General features: G+C 51.1%; 1 protein-coding gene across 3 annotated transcripts in view; it reads right to left on the reverse strand.

Annotated features, from left to right (window-relative positions):
- Positions 1-15751, reverse strand: part of CAMK1D (calcium/calmodulin dependent protein kinase ID) — a 281869-nt gene that overhangs the window by 139160 nt on the left and 126958 nt on the right. For all 3 annotated transcript variants that reach the window (XM_033959170.1, XM_033959169.1, XM_033959168.1), the window contains exon 2: positions 15508-15639. In XM_033959170.1, the coding sequence (XP_033815061.1) occupies positions 15508-15639 (132 nt within the window). The remainder of the gene's footprint in view (positions 1-15507; positions 15640-15751) is intronic.

The raw sequence follows: 15751 nt of genomic DNA on the forward strand, positions 1-15751 counted from the left end.
TAAGGGAGCAAATGCAGGAAGGAAATGGGAGGAGAGAAAGAAGGGAGCAGATGCTGGATGGAAGTGGACAGAGAGAGGAGAAGGTACTAGATGGAAGGAGTAGAGAAAGAGGGCATATGATGGAAGGAGGGGATAAAAGGGCACATGATGGAGGAAATGGATTGAATTAGTGAAATACTGGAGGGGGTGAGGGAAAGAGGTGGCGAGCTGTAGGTAGACAGTAAAAAAGGAAATTGATGAGAGTGTAGTAAGAACGTAATCTAGACGGAGGCAGAAAATAAATTGAAAGGGAAAAAAGGAAAAGGGATTGCAGAGGAGAGGTATGGGGGAGGAGAGAGATGCCAGACCAATGGGGGTGAAAGGAGAGATGGAAGGGGGAGGCATACCGTTTCTGGAAGGGGCATAGAAGGGGAGAAGAAGCCATATAGGGGCAGAGAGACAGCAGACAGTGGATGGAAGGAAGAGAGTAACAAGAAGATGAGGAAATCAGAAACAAGAGAAGACAAAGGTAGAACAAAAATTTTCTATTTATTTATTTCTTTAGGAGACCTGTGTCACTGTTTCTGTGGTGTTGCAATGTATGCAGAGTCCAGCTTCTTGCTGGTTCAATTTAACCTTTGTCTATTTATTTCTATCTTATCACCCCTTTTACATAACTGTGGAGCGTTTTTTAGCGCCAGCCATGGTGGTAACAGCTCTGATGCTCAAGATTCTATAAGAGTCTGAGCTGTTACCACCGTGGTTAAAAACCACACTACAGTTTTGTAAAAAGGGGAGAGGGGTTAGTTTGTGATGACATATTCCATACTAGGCAAAGGTGTCTTCTGTGTTCTGTGTGTTTGAAAAGACATGGTTTTCTGTTAAGATTGACGGTGTAGGATTGATCTGTACTAGTCTGGCTTGTTTAGTTTTACAATGGGTGTATTGATGTTGTACTGCTCACTGCAGTATGTAAGATGCTGCCTTTTCCTAGGTACTCATGTGTGACATGTGGCTTGTTACTAAAAATCATGTTTTTCATACAAATGTGTGTGTGTGGGGGGGGGGGGGGTCAAAAAAACAATGGGCCTCGAGTGCCATATAGGCTAGGTATGCCACTGGATTCACCCAAGGAGTTGTACAGCTTATTGAATCAAAATTCAGTCTTGGTTACTGATTGAACAGTGCCCAATAGCTTGCAAGGGGGATAAAGATCTAATAGGTTATTATTATTTTTTTTTCTCTATTTTGTTTTAAACTCCAAACTTAGTCTCCCAGAGCAGAGTGAGCAGATCTGATTCCAGAGCCAAGAGGGAGTTGCTTAGCTGAAACAGAACAGAAGAAAACTGTGTTAATCTCCACTGAATAGGGACATGGAAGTTATCACGCTACAGGAAAACACCTAAAGTGTAGAGCCTCGCAGCCCAAATGGATCCAATTACAGGAAAAATAGAAGGTATTCTCTCATGCGCCCACGCACTTCTTTCTTCTTTGAGTTAAGTTGTGTCGTCCATAGACCTGCTCGTTCTTAGACTGAAACAGCATTCAGAGGTGACTCATGGGCATGTTTTATAGAGCAGAAACTCATTTTTCATAGGGGAGTTCACAGCATAAGGTCACAAGCAGCATACGTGTTAGCCCTGTTCCTCTTTCACCAGCCACCACAGGGTACACTAGGGAAATGTTGTTCTTATCACATGCCTGTTATATTTCTGCAGAACTGTATTTGTTGTGACAGCGCAAGAATGATCTAAGTCAGTGGCTCTTAAACCTGTCCTGGGAGACCCCCCTCCCCCAACCAGACGGGTTTTCAAGCTATCCCTAATGAATATGCACGAGGCAGATTTGCATATAAAGAGGTGATAGGCGTGCAAATCTGCCTCGTGCATATTCATTAGGGACAGCTTGAAAACCCGACAGGCTGGGGGTCCCCCAGGAACGGTTTAAGAACCACTGATCTAAGAGGATTCCCTTCTTGCAATCTTTGCTGCAGGCAGCTGCCTACCCTGTTGCTATCATCTGTTTGCCGACGCACATGATTTGTGACGCAGGATCGTGACCAGAAGCAGTTGCAAATGAAATAACCTTTTGGAACGAGCCATTGCTCCTACGCTTTGGAATGTTGTACTCCTTAGTTTTTGGTCTGAGCTGTCTTTTAACAAATTTAAGGAGCCCCTAAAAACACATTTTTTGCCACCCCCTGTACCCCCCTGAAGGCCTGTCTCCTCCTGAAGACCTGCACCTCCCTGAAGGCCTACCCCCCCTGAAGGCCTATACCCCTCCGAAGGCCTGGTGATTTTTTACTGTCTTCCCCCCCCAAAAAAAAAAAGACCTAGGATATGCTATGTCTTTTCTTCCCCCCCTTTTCTGTCCTTAAGGTTAACCTTATCTCAAGTTCAAATTTAGTTTATTTAATATACTGCAAATATAAAAGCAGAAGGCATATCTAAGAGGTTTACAATAAAAAAAATTTAAAAAAACAAAAAACAAATTAAATAGGGTAAGAACAGAAAGAAGACAAAATGTAAAGGAAAAGAATTGAGAACAAGGGGAAAGAGGGAATCAGAGATTACAATAAAAATAAAAAGGTTGGGAAAGGGATGAACAATGTGGGAAGGGAGGGAACATAGAATTTAAATCTGCCCCACACAGAAGAAAAGTAGCCATCAGGAGAGCTAAAGGCCAAAGAGAAGTTGTAGGCCTTTAATTGTGCTTTGAAGGTTACAAATGATTTCTCTGAACAAAGGTACAAAGGCCAAGAATGCCAGAGAGTAGGAGCCATGTCCCGTCTTCCCAGAAGAACTCCCTTTATGTTTCTCCTTCCCTCATTCTACTATCTCCCTCTTCTATATTTTAATTTTTGCTTATAAACCGCTTGGATATTGTTGATTTGCAGAGTGTTAAATCAAATTGAACCTTGAGTCGTATTTCTTTTTGAGGACTTAATACGTGGAGAGTTTGAATTTTAGCATCATGTGGGACGCCGAGTTATTGGATGTTTACGAATGGTGGAATTTTATTGGTGCTAGCTTAGATTGGAAGGACGACAGTGGGCCCCTCGCTGCTCAGCCAGAGACTGATATTGGCAGCACCTTCAGGACTCAACTAACAGTTATAAAGATGTCCATCAATGTTGAGTTGGACAGTGCACGTCAACCTTAAGGACAACAAGTTGTATTAGTGTAAATTCAAATAGAATACATATATATCAATACATAAATGAAAAGTCCTTTGTTCTTGAAGGTCCATGTTTTGGCCTCCAACCGGAGGGCTGCCTCAGGGGCGTGCTGGTCAAGCCACAAGATGGCGATAGTGTACTTGAAACAGAACTCTAGAAAAAAGTGCTTTCGCTTGTGTATAATGAAGATTCACAAAGTACGCTGTGCCGTTGCAGAACGCGGGAAAAGCAGAGAAACTCTTCATGAGCATCGGAGCTGTTACCGCTGCGGCTGGTGCTAAAAACTGGGGGGAGGAGTTAGGACTGCTGTTTACTCATCCTACATGCGTGGTTAGCTGTGCAGACACCGGCACCAAACATTGCTGGCACCTGCGTAACCCCCAGCTGATCCCTGTCTCTGCTCTTCATAATGCCCCTCTCCTGCCCACTTTCAACAGAGGCAGGACGAGGGAAATTCTATAAAACAATGCCTAAACTTAGATATCAGTTTCAGGTTTATTTAAAATTTGATTACACTTCTCCCTCCGTATTCACGGTTTCAGCATTTGCGGTTTCGATTATTCACGGTTTTTAGCTTGCTGGCTCCTCCCCCCCAAATTACATCAGCTTGAATAGAGAAATTGCTGATTTCAAGCGTTTACAGAGAAAAAGCGCAGTTACTTAATGTAACAGGTGTTATCCAGGGAGAGCAGGCAGATGTTCTCTACATGTGGGTGACGTCACCAACGGAGCCCCCTAGCGGACGTTTTCGCAAGAAGACTTTCTCAAAGACCTTCAGGCTTGCAATTGGCCCGCGCATGCGCGTGTGCCCCTCCCACCCTGCCTAGGGTATGCGTCTCCTCAGCGTGTCCTCAGTTAAGATAGCAAGCAAAGAAGCCAACCACGGGGAGGTGGGTGGGTTGCGAGAATATCTGCCTGCTGTCCCTGGATAACACCTATTACAGTAAGTAACTGTGCTTTATCCCAGGACAAGCAGGCAGCATATTCTCTACATGTGGGTGACCTCAAAGCTAACCAGAACGGGATGGAGGGAGAGTTGGCAATTTAGGAGAACAGATTTTGCAAAACTGACTGGCCAAAGTGGCCATCACGCCTGGAGAAAGCATCCAGACAGTAGTAAGAGGTGAACGTATGAACTGAGGACCAACTGGCAGCCTTACAGATTTCCTCAGTGGGAGTGGAGCGGAGGAAAGCAACAGACGCCGCCATCGCCCTAACTTTGTGGGCCGTGACTCGACCCAGCAGGGAGAGATCAGCCTGAGCATAACAGAAAGAAATACAAGCGGCCAACCAGTTAGAAATGGTCCGCTTAGAGACAGAGCGACCCAAGCGATTGGGATTGAAGGAGAGGAACAGTTGGGGAGCAGAACGATGAGGAGCGGTGCGCTTCAAGTAGAAGGCCAGCACACGCTTACAATCAAGAGAATGTAGAGCCACTTCTCCAGGGTGAGAATGGGGCTTCCAAAAAAACACAGGAAGAACAATAGATGTGAAAATCCGAAACAATCTTGGGCAAGAACTTAGGATGATACGGAGAACCACCTTATCATGATGGAAAACAGTGAAAGGTGGGTCTGCAACCAAGGCTTGAAGCTCACTGACCCAACAGGCAGAAGTGAGAGCAATAAGAAACACAACTTTCCAAGTAAGATACTTTAAGTAAGCCCGCGCTAGCAATTGAGCAAGGACCACGTTAAGATCCCAAACCACCAGAGGAGGTTTAAAGGATGGATGAATGTGGAAAAGTCCTTTCATGAAGCGGGAAACCACAGGATGAACAGAGATAGGCTTCCCGCAAATCGGCTGATGAAAAGCAGCAATGGCACTAAGGTAGACTCGAACCGAAAAGGACTTGAGCCCAGCACCAGACAAGTGCAACAGATAATCCAAGACAGCCGACAAGGAGGCAGACAGAGGCTCCAGCTGCCGAGTAGCACACCAGGAAGAAAAGCGGGTCCACTTCTGATGGTAACATTGGCGAGTGGACTCCTTCCGAGACGCCTCCAGGACATCCAGCACAGGCTGGGAGAACTGGAACAAGGGCATTAAGTCTCGAGGAACCAAGCTGTTAAGTGCAGAGACTGGAGGTTGGGATGAAGCAGAGAACCCTGACTCTGTGTAAGCAGAGAAGGAAAAATAGGCAGAGGAAGAGGCTCCCTGGAACTGAGTTGCAACAGAAGGGAGAACCAAGGTTGTCGGGGCCACCGAGGAGCTATCAGAATCATGGTGGCATGCGAAGATTTGAGCTTGACGAGAGTCTTCAGAATCAGAGGGAATGGAGGGAACGCATACAGGAACGCGTCCGTCCAATCCAGAAGGAAGGCATCCGCCTCGATCCTGAGAGGAGTGTAAACCCTGGAGCAGAAGCGGGGCAACTTGTGTTTGAGGGGGGACGCGAACACATCGACGTCCGGAGTCCCCGAACGAGCAAACACCTGACACAGGGTCACGGAATGTAGGGACCACTCGTGAGGCTGCAGAAGACGACTCAACTTGTCTGCTAGACAGTTTCACTGGCCCTGAATGTAGACAGCTCTAATGAATAACCCCTTTGGATTCTTTGGCTTTGGATTCTTGCCCAGAGGTAGCTAGGAAGAAAAATAAAAAAATAAAAAATAAAAAAATTTTAGATTGAATCAGGTTGGGCAGACTGGATGGACCATTCGGGTCTTTATCTGCCGTCATCTACTATGTTACTATGTATATGTTACTATGTTAATATGTTGCAGCAGATGGCCCAATCCCAGAACCGTAGTGCCTCCTGGCACAGGGACTTGGACCCCGTGCCCCCCTGTTTGTTGATATAATACATGGCGACTTGGTTATCCGTGCAAACTAGCACCACTCGGTCGCGAAGCAGGTGACAAAAGGCCTTCAGAGCGAGGAAAATCGCTCGAAGCTCTAGAAGATTGATATGACACAGTCGGTCAGCACGAGACCAAAGACCCTGGGTGCGCAGACCGTCCAGATGAGCCTCCCAAGCATAGGTCGACGAGTCCGTCGTGAGGACCTTTTGTGGAGGAAGAGCATGAAACAGAAAACCTCTGGAAAGATTGGAAGAGAGCATCCACCAACGGAGAGAGCTCTTCAACAAAGGAGTCACGACAATGCATCGAGAGAGAGAATCCCGATCCTAGTTCCATTGGGACACCAGAGTCCATTGAGGAATACGGAGGTAAAGTCTGGCAAAAGGAGCCACATGAACCGTGGAGGCCATGTGACCTAGGAGGACCATCATGAGCCAAGCTGGCGCAGAGGGCAGATGGGTCACCCTTTGGCACAAACGGATAAGGACCTCCTGACGAGGCTGAGGCAAGAAGGAGCGGACCACTCTGATGAACTCGAGAGACTGGGATGGGCAGAAGTGAGACTTGGGAAAATTCACCTCGAAGCCGAGACTCTGAAGGAGCAAGATGGTCTGACTTGTCGCTTGCAGGACTTCGTTGTGAGAAGACGCTTTGATTAACCAGTCATCGAGGTAGGGAAACACCTGCAGGCTGCGGAAGCACAGGGCCGCAGCCACCACAACCAGACATTTCGTGAAAACCCTCGGAGAGGCCGCCAGGCTGAAGGGAAGAACATGATACTGGAGATACTTGCTCATATGTCTCTTTAGCTATAAATGACAATATTATTATTAAGACTTAGCCAAAAGGAAAGATTTATAAACTAGAAAGAGTTTGACCTCATTTCTTTAATAAGACATGAACTCTTTTTTTCTGAGGCCCTCCAGGTACCTACAAATCCAAAAGGTGGCCCTGCAAAGGGTCCGAGTTTGAGACCATTGGTGTATATGGTATTAAGAATTTATCTAGGGACGCTGGTAAGTTTGATTGCGGTAGGCGACTAAGTTAATTGGGAAACACCATTTGAAATGGCAATTAATATTCAATTTCAAGCACCTACCGGCACCTAAACAGAAAGCGCTGGAATCACACATCTGGAGGCGCCTAACGCCACTACGGGCATAGCCAACATCAGAAGTGGCATTACGCGCAATTCACGGCACAAGATAGGCGCTTGAAAACCCTGGCCCACATTTCCGGCGCCTATCTTTCCTCTATATGGCGCCGTCGCATGATTGACGTGCGATCAAGCGGCCGCCGATCTCGGCACTGTAGAGACAATCCAGGCCTTAGTGTCATTCCTGCATGTTAAAATTGCTTTCAATATCCGACCTCTAGTTATAATCTGCTTTTATCAAGTAAATCTCTCTTTAATATTAATTCGGTATTTTTTCATACAGTTGCAAGTACTGATTTAAGGTTTGTCTAGGGCACCTAAGCCGCTTGCATTAACTCAAACCCTGCCCAATTTTATTTCCATTAGAAGGCCAGGGATCATATATATAAAGATAGGAGTCAGAAAAGAATTTTGGATATACAGTCAAACCTCGGTTTGCGAGTAACCCGGTTTGCGAGTGTTTTGCAAGACGAGCAAAACACTCAGCAAACTTTTGACTCGCAAATCGAGTGTTGACTCGATTTGCGAGCACCCCCCCCCCCCCGATAACTGGCATCACTCCCCCCCGCTCGCAAAGGCCCCCTTGCTGCAACCGCCCCCCCCCCCCGAGAACCGCCCCCCCGCCCGAACAACTTAAACTTAACCCCCCCCCCCCCGTCTGGCACCGGCACGCAGGCATAGATTGTGCCGGTGCCTAGAAAATCTTCCGAGAATCTCGGCGAGAGGGAGAATTAGAAGTCCTTGAGCATGAGTAGATTCATGCTCAAGGCAGGCAGAAGCTGGAAGATCTTCTAGGCACCGGCATGATCTGTGCCTGCATGGCGGTGCCAGCCGGGGGGGGGGGGGTAAGTTTAAGTTGTTTAGGCAGGGGGACCAGTTCGTGCGGGGGGGGGGGGTGCCGGTTGGAGTGAGCAGGGGGGAGCGATGCCGGTTATCGGGGTGGGGGTGGGAACGTATCAAAGCGAGTTTCCATTATTTCCTATGGGGAAACTCGCTTTGATAAACGAGCATTTTGGATTATGAGCATGCTCCTGGAACGGATTATGCTCGTAATCCAAGGTACCACTGTATATCAAAAAGCCTGACTACAATGAAAAACTATCTCGCGAGGGTGATTGGTTTATATATAATGCGCTCAGAGATATGAAAGTCCAACAAGGAAGGCTAAAAAGCCACTTGGCAAAAAAGAGTTCACCTTCCAGTCATTGCGACCTCATATAGTAACATAGTAACACAGTAGATGACGGCAGATAAAGACCCGAATGGTCCAGCCAGTCTGCCCAACCTGATTCAATTTTAATTTTTTCTTCTTAGCTATTCACTCTCCAAGACTTGATGAAAAATATTTTCTTGTACTTCAAAAGATTCAAAAAGTTAAACCAGAAACACGACTTTTCTTCATACGTTCAAATTCATTTAAATGCATTTAAGTTCATAGTGTGCAGGAAAACGAACGAATCACTGGTGGATTTGTTAATTGTAACAAACTGTTCACTTAGCTTATAACTGTTATCTGAGGGGTCCCAACATGGCCCCGTTTCGAAATCTGCTTCAGGAGACCCCAAATAAACTCTCACTTCCAGACACCGTTCTGCCTATTGCTGATAAAGGTAGATAATAGTCTGGAGTAGTGTCACCAGATTTTCCCAAAGGAAAATCCGGACCCATGGCCACGCCTCCCCGTTCTGCCCCCAGATGGCATCTGTGCAAGCGCAGATGCCCCTTCCAGACGCGATTTTGACGGGAAGCTTTTCAAAACCCCGGACAAAGTGGCAGGTTTTGAAAAGCCATCCAGACCCCCGGACATGTCTGGGAAAATCTGGACATCTGCTAACCCTAGTCTGGAGCACCGAAAAGCACAGTTACTTACCGTAACAGGTGTTATCCAGGGACAGCAGGCATATATTCTCACATGTGGGTGACGTCATCTACGGAGCCCCGGCGCGGACAGCTTTTCAAGCAAACTTGATTAAAGTTTCAAGTTTGCACACTGCACCACGCATGTGCGTGCCTTCTCGCCCACTAGAGGGCGCATCCCACCTCGTGGTCCTCAGTTCCATAACTAGCAAGGAAGCCATCCCCGGGGAGGCGGGCGGGTTGTGAGAATATATGCCTGCTGTCCCTGGATAACACCTGTTACGGTAAGTAACTGTGCTTTATCCCAGGACAAGCAGGCATGATATTCTCACATGTGGGTGACCTCCAAGCTAACCAAAAAAGGGCAGGTGGGAGGATGGCAATTTAGGAAAACAGATTTTGCAAAACTGACTGGCCAAACCGGCCGTCATTCCTGGATAAAGTGTCCAGGCAGTAATGAGAGGTGAATGTATGAACCGAAGACCAAGTGGCAGCCTTGCATATGTCCTCCATCGGAGTGGATCGGAGGAAAGCTATCGAAGCTGCCATCGCTCGGACCTTGTGCCCCGTGACTCGACCCGGGGGAGGAAGGCCGGCCTGAGCGTAGCAAAAGGAAATGCAAGCGGCCAACCAGTTAGACAGAGTGCGCTTGGAAACTGGGTGCCCTAATCGATTGGGATCGAAGGACAAAAACAATTGAGGAACCTTCCGATGAGGCCTGGTGCGTTGAAGATAAAATGCCAACGCCCTCTTACAGTCAAGCGTGTGAAGCGCCGTCTCGCCCGGATGGGAGTGGGGCTTCGGGAAGAACACAGGAAGGACAATGGACTGATTGAGGTGGAAGTCAGAAACAACTTTAGGTAAAAACTTAGGATGGGTGCGGAGGACCACCTTGTCGTGATGAAAGACAGTGAAAGGAGGGTCCGCAACCAAGGCTTGCAACTCCCCAATCCGCCTGGCGGAGGTGAGGGCAATCAGAAACACCGCCTTCCAAGTCAGAAATTTCAAGAGGGACTTGTTGAGTGGCTCAAAAGGGGGTTTCATCAGTTGAGCCAGAACTACATTCAAATTCCACACGACAGACGGAGGCTTAAGAGGGGGGCAAACCCTGAGTAACCCTTTCATGAAGCGTGTCACCAAGGGATGGAGTGACAGCGGGCGTCCCTCCAGAGGTTGGTGGAAAGCGGAAATCGCACTGAGATGAACCCGCACCGAAGTGGTTTTCAAGCCGGAGCGCGACAAATGAAATAAATATTCTAAAACCGAGGATACCGGAACTGATACCGGATCCAGGTGAAAAGACGAACACCAGGTGGAAAACCTGGTCCATTTCTGCGCATAGCAAAGCCTCGTCGAGATCTTGCGGGAGGCTTCCAACACCTCCTTCACCGATTGAGACAGGTCCGGAGGAGTCAGGGAACAAGAAACCAGGCTGTCAGGTGCAATGACTGCAGATTGGGATGTAACATGGATCCTTGACTCTGAGACAGCAGAGAAGGAGAGACAGGCAGGGGAAGAGGCTCTCTGGCACTGAGCTGGAGCAGCAGGGAGAACCAGTGCTGACGCGGCCACCGAGGTGCTATGAGAATCATCGTGGCCGTGGACGATTTTAGGTGTACCAACGTTCGCATGATCAGAGGGAACGGAGGGAATGCATACAGGAACCTCCCTTCCCAGTCGAGTAGGAAGGCATCCGCTTCCAGACGGTCCTGCGAGTACATCCGAGAACAATATAGTGGTAGTTTGTGTGTCTCCGGAGAGGCAAACAGATCCACCTGTGGCGTTCCCCAGCGAGCGAAAACCTCGCGTAGAACAGCTGAGTGTAGAGTCCACTCGTGCGGTTGCAGAAGTCGACTCAGTTTGTCCGCCAGGCAATTCCGTTCTCCTTGGATGTAGACCGCCCGGAGGAAGATGTTCCGGGAGGCCGCCCACTCCCAGAGGCGAAGAGCTTCGGAGCAGAGGGGCCATGACCCCGTTCCTCCCTGCTTGTTCACCTAATACATTGCCACCTGATTGTCCGTGCGGACGAGGACCACTTGGTCCTGCAATATGTGAACGAAGGCTCGAAGTGCTAGGAAGATGGCTCGCAGCTCTAGCACGTTGATGTGACACTGACGGTCTTCTGCCGACCACAGGCCCTGCGTGCGAAGACCGTCGAGATGGGCTCCCCACGCGTACTCCGAGGAGTCCGTGGTCAGGACCTTGCGAAAGGGCGGAGTGCGAAACAATAGCCCCATGGACAGATTTGAAGAGTCTGTCCACCAACGCAGCGATTTCCGCAATGGCGGAGTTACCGAAATGAGGCGAGACACCGGGTCGCACTCCTGACGCCACTGGGACGCGAGGGTCCACTGAGGGATCCTCAGATGTAGCCTCGCAAACGGTGTGACATGTACCGTCGAGGCCATATGGCCCAGCAGCATCATCATGCGCTTGGCCGACACCTTCGACAGTTGAGAGACCTGGTGGCTCATCCGTACCAGGGCTTCCAACCGCTGGGTCGGCAGGTAGGAGCGTAGGCGCACCGTGTCCAGCACCGCACCTATGAATTGAAGAGACTGCGACGGCCTCAACTGAGACTTTGGAAAGTTTATCTCGAACCCGAGAGTTTGCAGGAAGGCAATAGACTGTCGGGTCGCTGAGATAACCCCCTCCCTGGTCGGGGCTTTGATGAGCCAATCGTCCAGGTAGGGGAACACGTGAAGTCCACGCGACCTGAGGGCTGCCGCAACCACCACCATGCACTTCGTGAATACTCGTGGGGACGCGGCCAGGCCGAAGGGCAGTACCCTGTACTGGAGGTGGAGGTCCCCCACCTGGAATCGTAAGAATCTTCGACAGGCGGGGTGCACCGGAACATGGGTGTATGCTTCCTTCAGGTCGAGGGAGCACATCCAGTCCCCTTCCTCCAAGAGGGGATACAGAACCGGGAGAGACAGCATTCGAAACTTCTCCCGGGCCAGGAATTTGTTGAGCTTCCTGAGGTCCAGTATGGGGCGCAGGTCCCCGGTCTTTTTTGGGACCAAGAAGTAGCGGGAGTAAAACCCCGTGCCCCACTGGTCCCTGGGGACCGGCTCGACCGCCCGAAGCTTCAAGAGGGCTTTGGCTTCGGTTATAAGGGTCGGTAGCTGCGAACGGTTGCAGGGGACTAAACTTGGGGGACTGTCCGGCGGCGAGGACACAAAGTTGAGCGAGTAGCCCTCGGAGACGATCCGGAGCACCCAAGCGTCTGAGGTAATCCCGGTCCATGCCTCCCGGAAGGACCGAAGACGGCCCCCGATAGGAAGGGGTTCTTGTGAAAGTGCGGAGGGGAACCCGCCCCGTCCGCTCAGCCCGTCAAAAGGAAGGCGCTGGCTTAGAAGGGCCCTGCGCCGGGGCTTGGGGTTGCCCCCCTCTGCCTCGCTGAGACGGACGTCTCGGAGGTGGTCTCGAGAAAGCCGGGGTCGACTTCTGAGGGTATCGGCGCGGCGGAGGCCGAAAGGGTTTCTGCGGCGGGGGCCTAGGTTTGGGGCGGACCAGGGATGCTAGAGAGCGCTCCTGTTCCGACAAGCGCTTGGTCGCCGCGTCCAATGACTCGTCGAATAACTCGGACCCCACACAAGGCAAGTCTGCCAGGCGTTCCTGCAGGTTTGGGTCCATGTCGAGGGTGCGAAGCCAGGCCAAGCGGCGCATGGCCACCGCGAGGGCCGACACCCTCGAAACCAGCTCAAAGGCGTCGTACACTGCATGGAATAGGTACAACCGCAATTGAGACAGGTTGGACATAAACTTGTCGAATCCTGCTCTTTGGGAGTCCGGTAACGAGTTTCGGTATTGAGGAAGGTCCTTCACCATACCACGCAAAAAGGAGGAAAAGGTGAAGGCGTAATTTAGAACCCTGGTGGCCATCAGGGAATTTGAATAGAGGCGACGGCCAAACTTGTCCAGGGTCCGCCCCTCCCTGCCTGGTGGAACCGCCGCAGAAACCCGTGAGGGCTGTGATTTTTTAAGAGCAGACTCCACCAGAAGGGACTGGTGTGAGAGCTGCGCCTTATCGAACCCTTTAGGGGGAATCGTCCTATACTTCGATTCCATTTTTGAAGGCACAGACGTGACTGTAAGAGGGTTTGACAAGTTCTTCAGCCAGGTTTGCAGAAGGACACTGTTGAGAGGGAGTCTAGGCACCTCCCTAGGAAGAGTGGGGAGGTCCTGTTCCTCCAAAAATTCTTTGGAATACCGAGAGCCTACCATCAGGTCAATCCCCAGGGCTTGGGCCATGTCCTGAACGAAGGATGAAAATGAGGACGGCCTAGCCTGGGGGGAGGGGGTTCTCGACCGCCCCACCGAGGAGAGGGGGGAGGCCTCATGGGAATAATGAGGGTCCCTAACCGATCCCGAATCCCAGGATCCCCTCTCGAGGGCCCTCGAGGGGGAAGGGGAAGTTATCCTCCTCGCAGAACCCTGGGGTGAGGACCCCGGGGTTCGTGGGACACTCTCCCGTTTCCTCGGCGAGGCGGCCCGGGAAGACTTCCCATGGGGTGAGCGGAGGAGCCTCGGGTTGTCGAGGCGCAGCTCCGACACCTGCAGTGCCTCGCCCCCGAACGACGAGGAACGGTCGCGCCGAGGGGAGCCTCGGGGCCGCTTGGACTTCCTCGATCGACGCCCCGTCCGAGGTCGCGTCGAGGGCGAGGCGTGTCTGGAAGACCCGGAGGAAGAGGAGGAAAGGCGGCGCACTCTGCGCAACTTTTCTTTGGGCCTTACACTGCGCTCAGGGGGTTCCCCCGAGGTCGAGGTCCGGGGCGGGGCCGAGACCGAGGTGAACGGGGCCACAGTACCCGAGACCGAGGTCGCCGAGGCCGGGGCTCCCGAGGGAGCCGAGGCCGGGGCCTCCGAGACCGAAGGCGCCCAGGCCGAGGTCGAGGCCGCCGGAACCGCAGCACGCTGCAACACTTCCAGGGCTCCGGACAGCTCCGATGAGATCAGAGCTCGGAGGAGGTCCTGGAAGGCCGGAATCCCCACGAAGGTGGGGAGTTCCGAGTCCGGGGCACACTCCCTGGAGGGCGACCTCGGTCTCGAGTATTCCCTCGGGGTGTGCGGAGTCGAGGTCCGATGCGGGGCCGGGGTCGACCCACCCGCCTTGGCCTGACTCGAGGATGGCTTCTTTGCTGAAGGGGATGGAACAGAGGACTTACCCGAAGCTTGCTTCACTGACGACGCCTTCGAGGAAGAGGGCCGAGGCGAGGCCGAGGCCCCCGAGGACGCCGAGGCCGAGGTCAAGGCCGGGGCCGAAGCCGAGGCCGACGTCGAGGCCTTAGACGGCGCGTCGACGGCGAACAATTCGGCCATTCTTGCCTTACGGCGACGGAGGGCCCTGTTTTGGAAGGTAGCACAGCGATCACACGAGTCTGTCGGATGTTCGGGCCCAAGACAGACGATGCACCACCGGTGAGGGTCAGTGATGGAAAGCAACCTCTCACACCGGCTGCACTTTTTGAATCCCGTAACAGGACGGGACATCCACGAAGAAAAAGAAGAAGGCCGGGAACGTACCAACGTCCCGCGGCCACGGCTTCCGGGAGCCCCCGGAGGCCGACGAAAAACGAAAGACTTTTTTTTTTTTTTTTTTTTTGAAAAGAAACGAAAGGAAAACAGCACCGCGAACTAATTCGAAGGGAAAAACAAACTAAACGCGGCAGCTAGAAGGCAAAAACACTGGAGCTCAGATCCACAGGGCTTTCTTGCTCCGCGGAAAAATTTGAACTGAGGACCACGAGGTGGGATGCGCCCTCTAGTGGGCGAGAAGGCACGCACATGCGTGGTGCAGTGTGCAAACTTGAAACTTTAATCAAGTTTGCTTGAAAAGCTGTCCGCGCCGGGGCTCCGTAGATGACGTCACCCACATGTGAGAATATCATGCCTGCTTGTCCTGGGATAACAGGGTTCCTTGTGATCTTGGGCGAGTCACTCATCCCTCTGTTGCCTCAGACATAGGGCTGCCATAGTTAATAACAGTAAAATCTGGACATGTGGCCCCGCCCCCAGCCTTACCTAGCCCCGCCCAAATCACACCCCGTTTCACCCCAGGCCCGCCTCCCCAAGCCTCTTCCCCTCGAGCTCAGAGCCACATCTGGAAGGTCTCCACGCATGAGCGGGTGTGACACTGTGTCACACGCATATGTGTGATGTCACCTCCAGATGTGACCCCGAGCTCAAATCTTTTCAAAATCCGGACACAGTGCCGGGTTTTGAAAAGCCGTCCAGAAGCCTGGACAATCCTCTTAGATACACACTCAGATTGTAAGGTCTCTGGATACAGAAAAATACTTCCTGTACCTAAATGCAACTTATCTTGGAAAAGGCATGAGACCATCCAAAATCCCTTCCAGTCCCTAAAAGCTCCATTTGCACATTGTTTAACTAGTAGAAATGGCTTTGAAACTTACTATTACAGTTTTCAGTGCTAATCAGATGCAGTTTTCTGTTTCTTACACAAAGAGGCTGGATCATGAGATTCGGTGACCAGACCCCCATTTCCAGCAGGTGGCACTCACCTTCTCAGAACGGCAATTTCGTTTTCTATACTGCTCTCCTTCCCCTTCAGCGCTTTCTTGGGAATGCATTTCACTGCGTAGAGTTTCCTACTGGCCTTCTCCTCAGCCAGGACCACTTCCGAAAACGCACCCCTGCAGAGAACCAAACAACAGTGTCAAAATGGAATCACCAACGTCTAAAAGTGTGCGCTTAGAGAAAAGGCGGCCTCGAGACTACGTTGTGTGAATCTTCACAGTGATTAAT

The sequence above is a fragment of the Geotrypetes seraphini genome, chromosome 9 (genome assembly GCF_902459505.1).
Source record: "Geotrypetes seraphini chromosome 9, aGeoSer1.1, whole genome shotgun sequence".
Classification (NCBI taxonomy): Eukaryota; Metazoa; Chordata; class Amphibia; order Gymnophiona; family Dermophiidae; genus Geotrypetes; species Geotrypetes seraphini.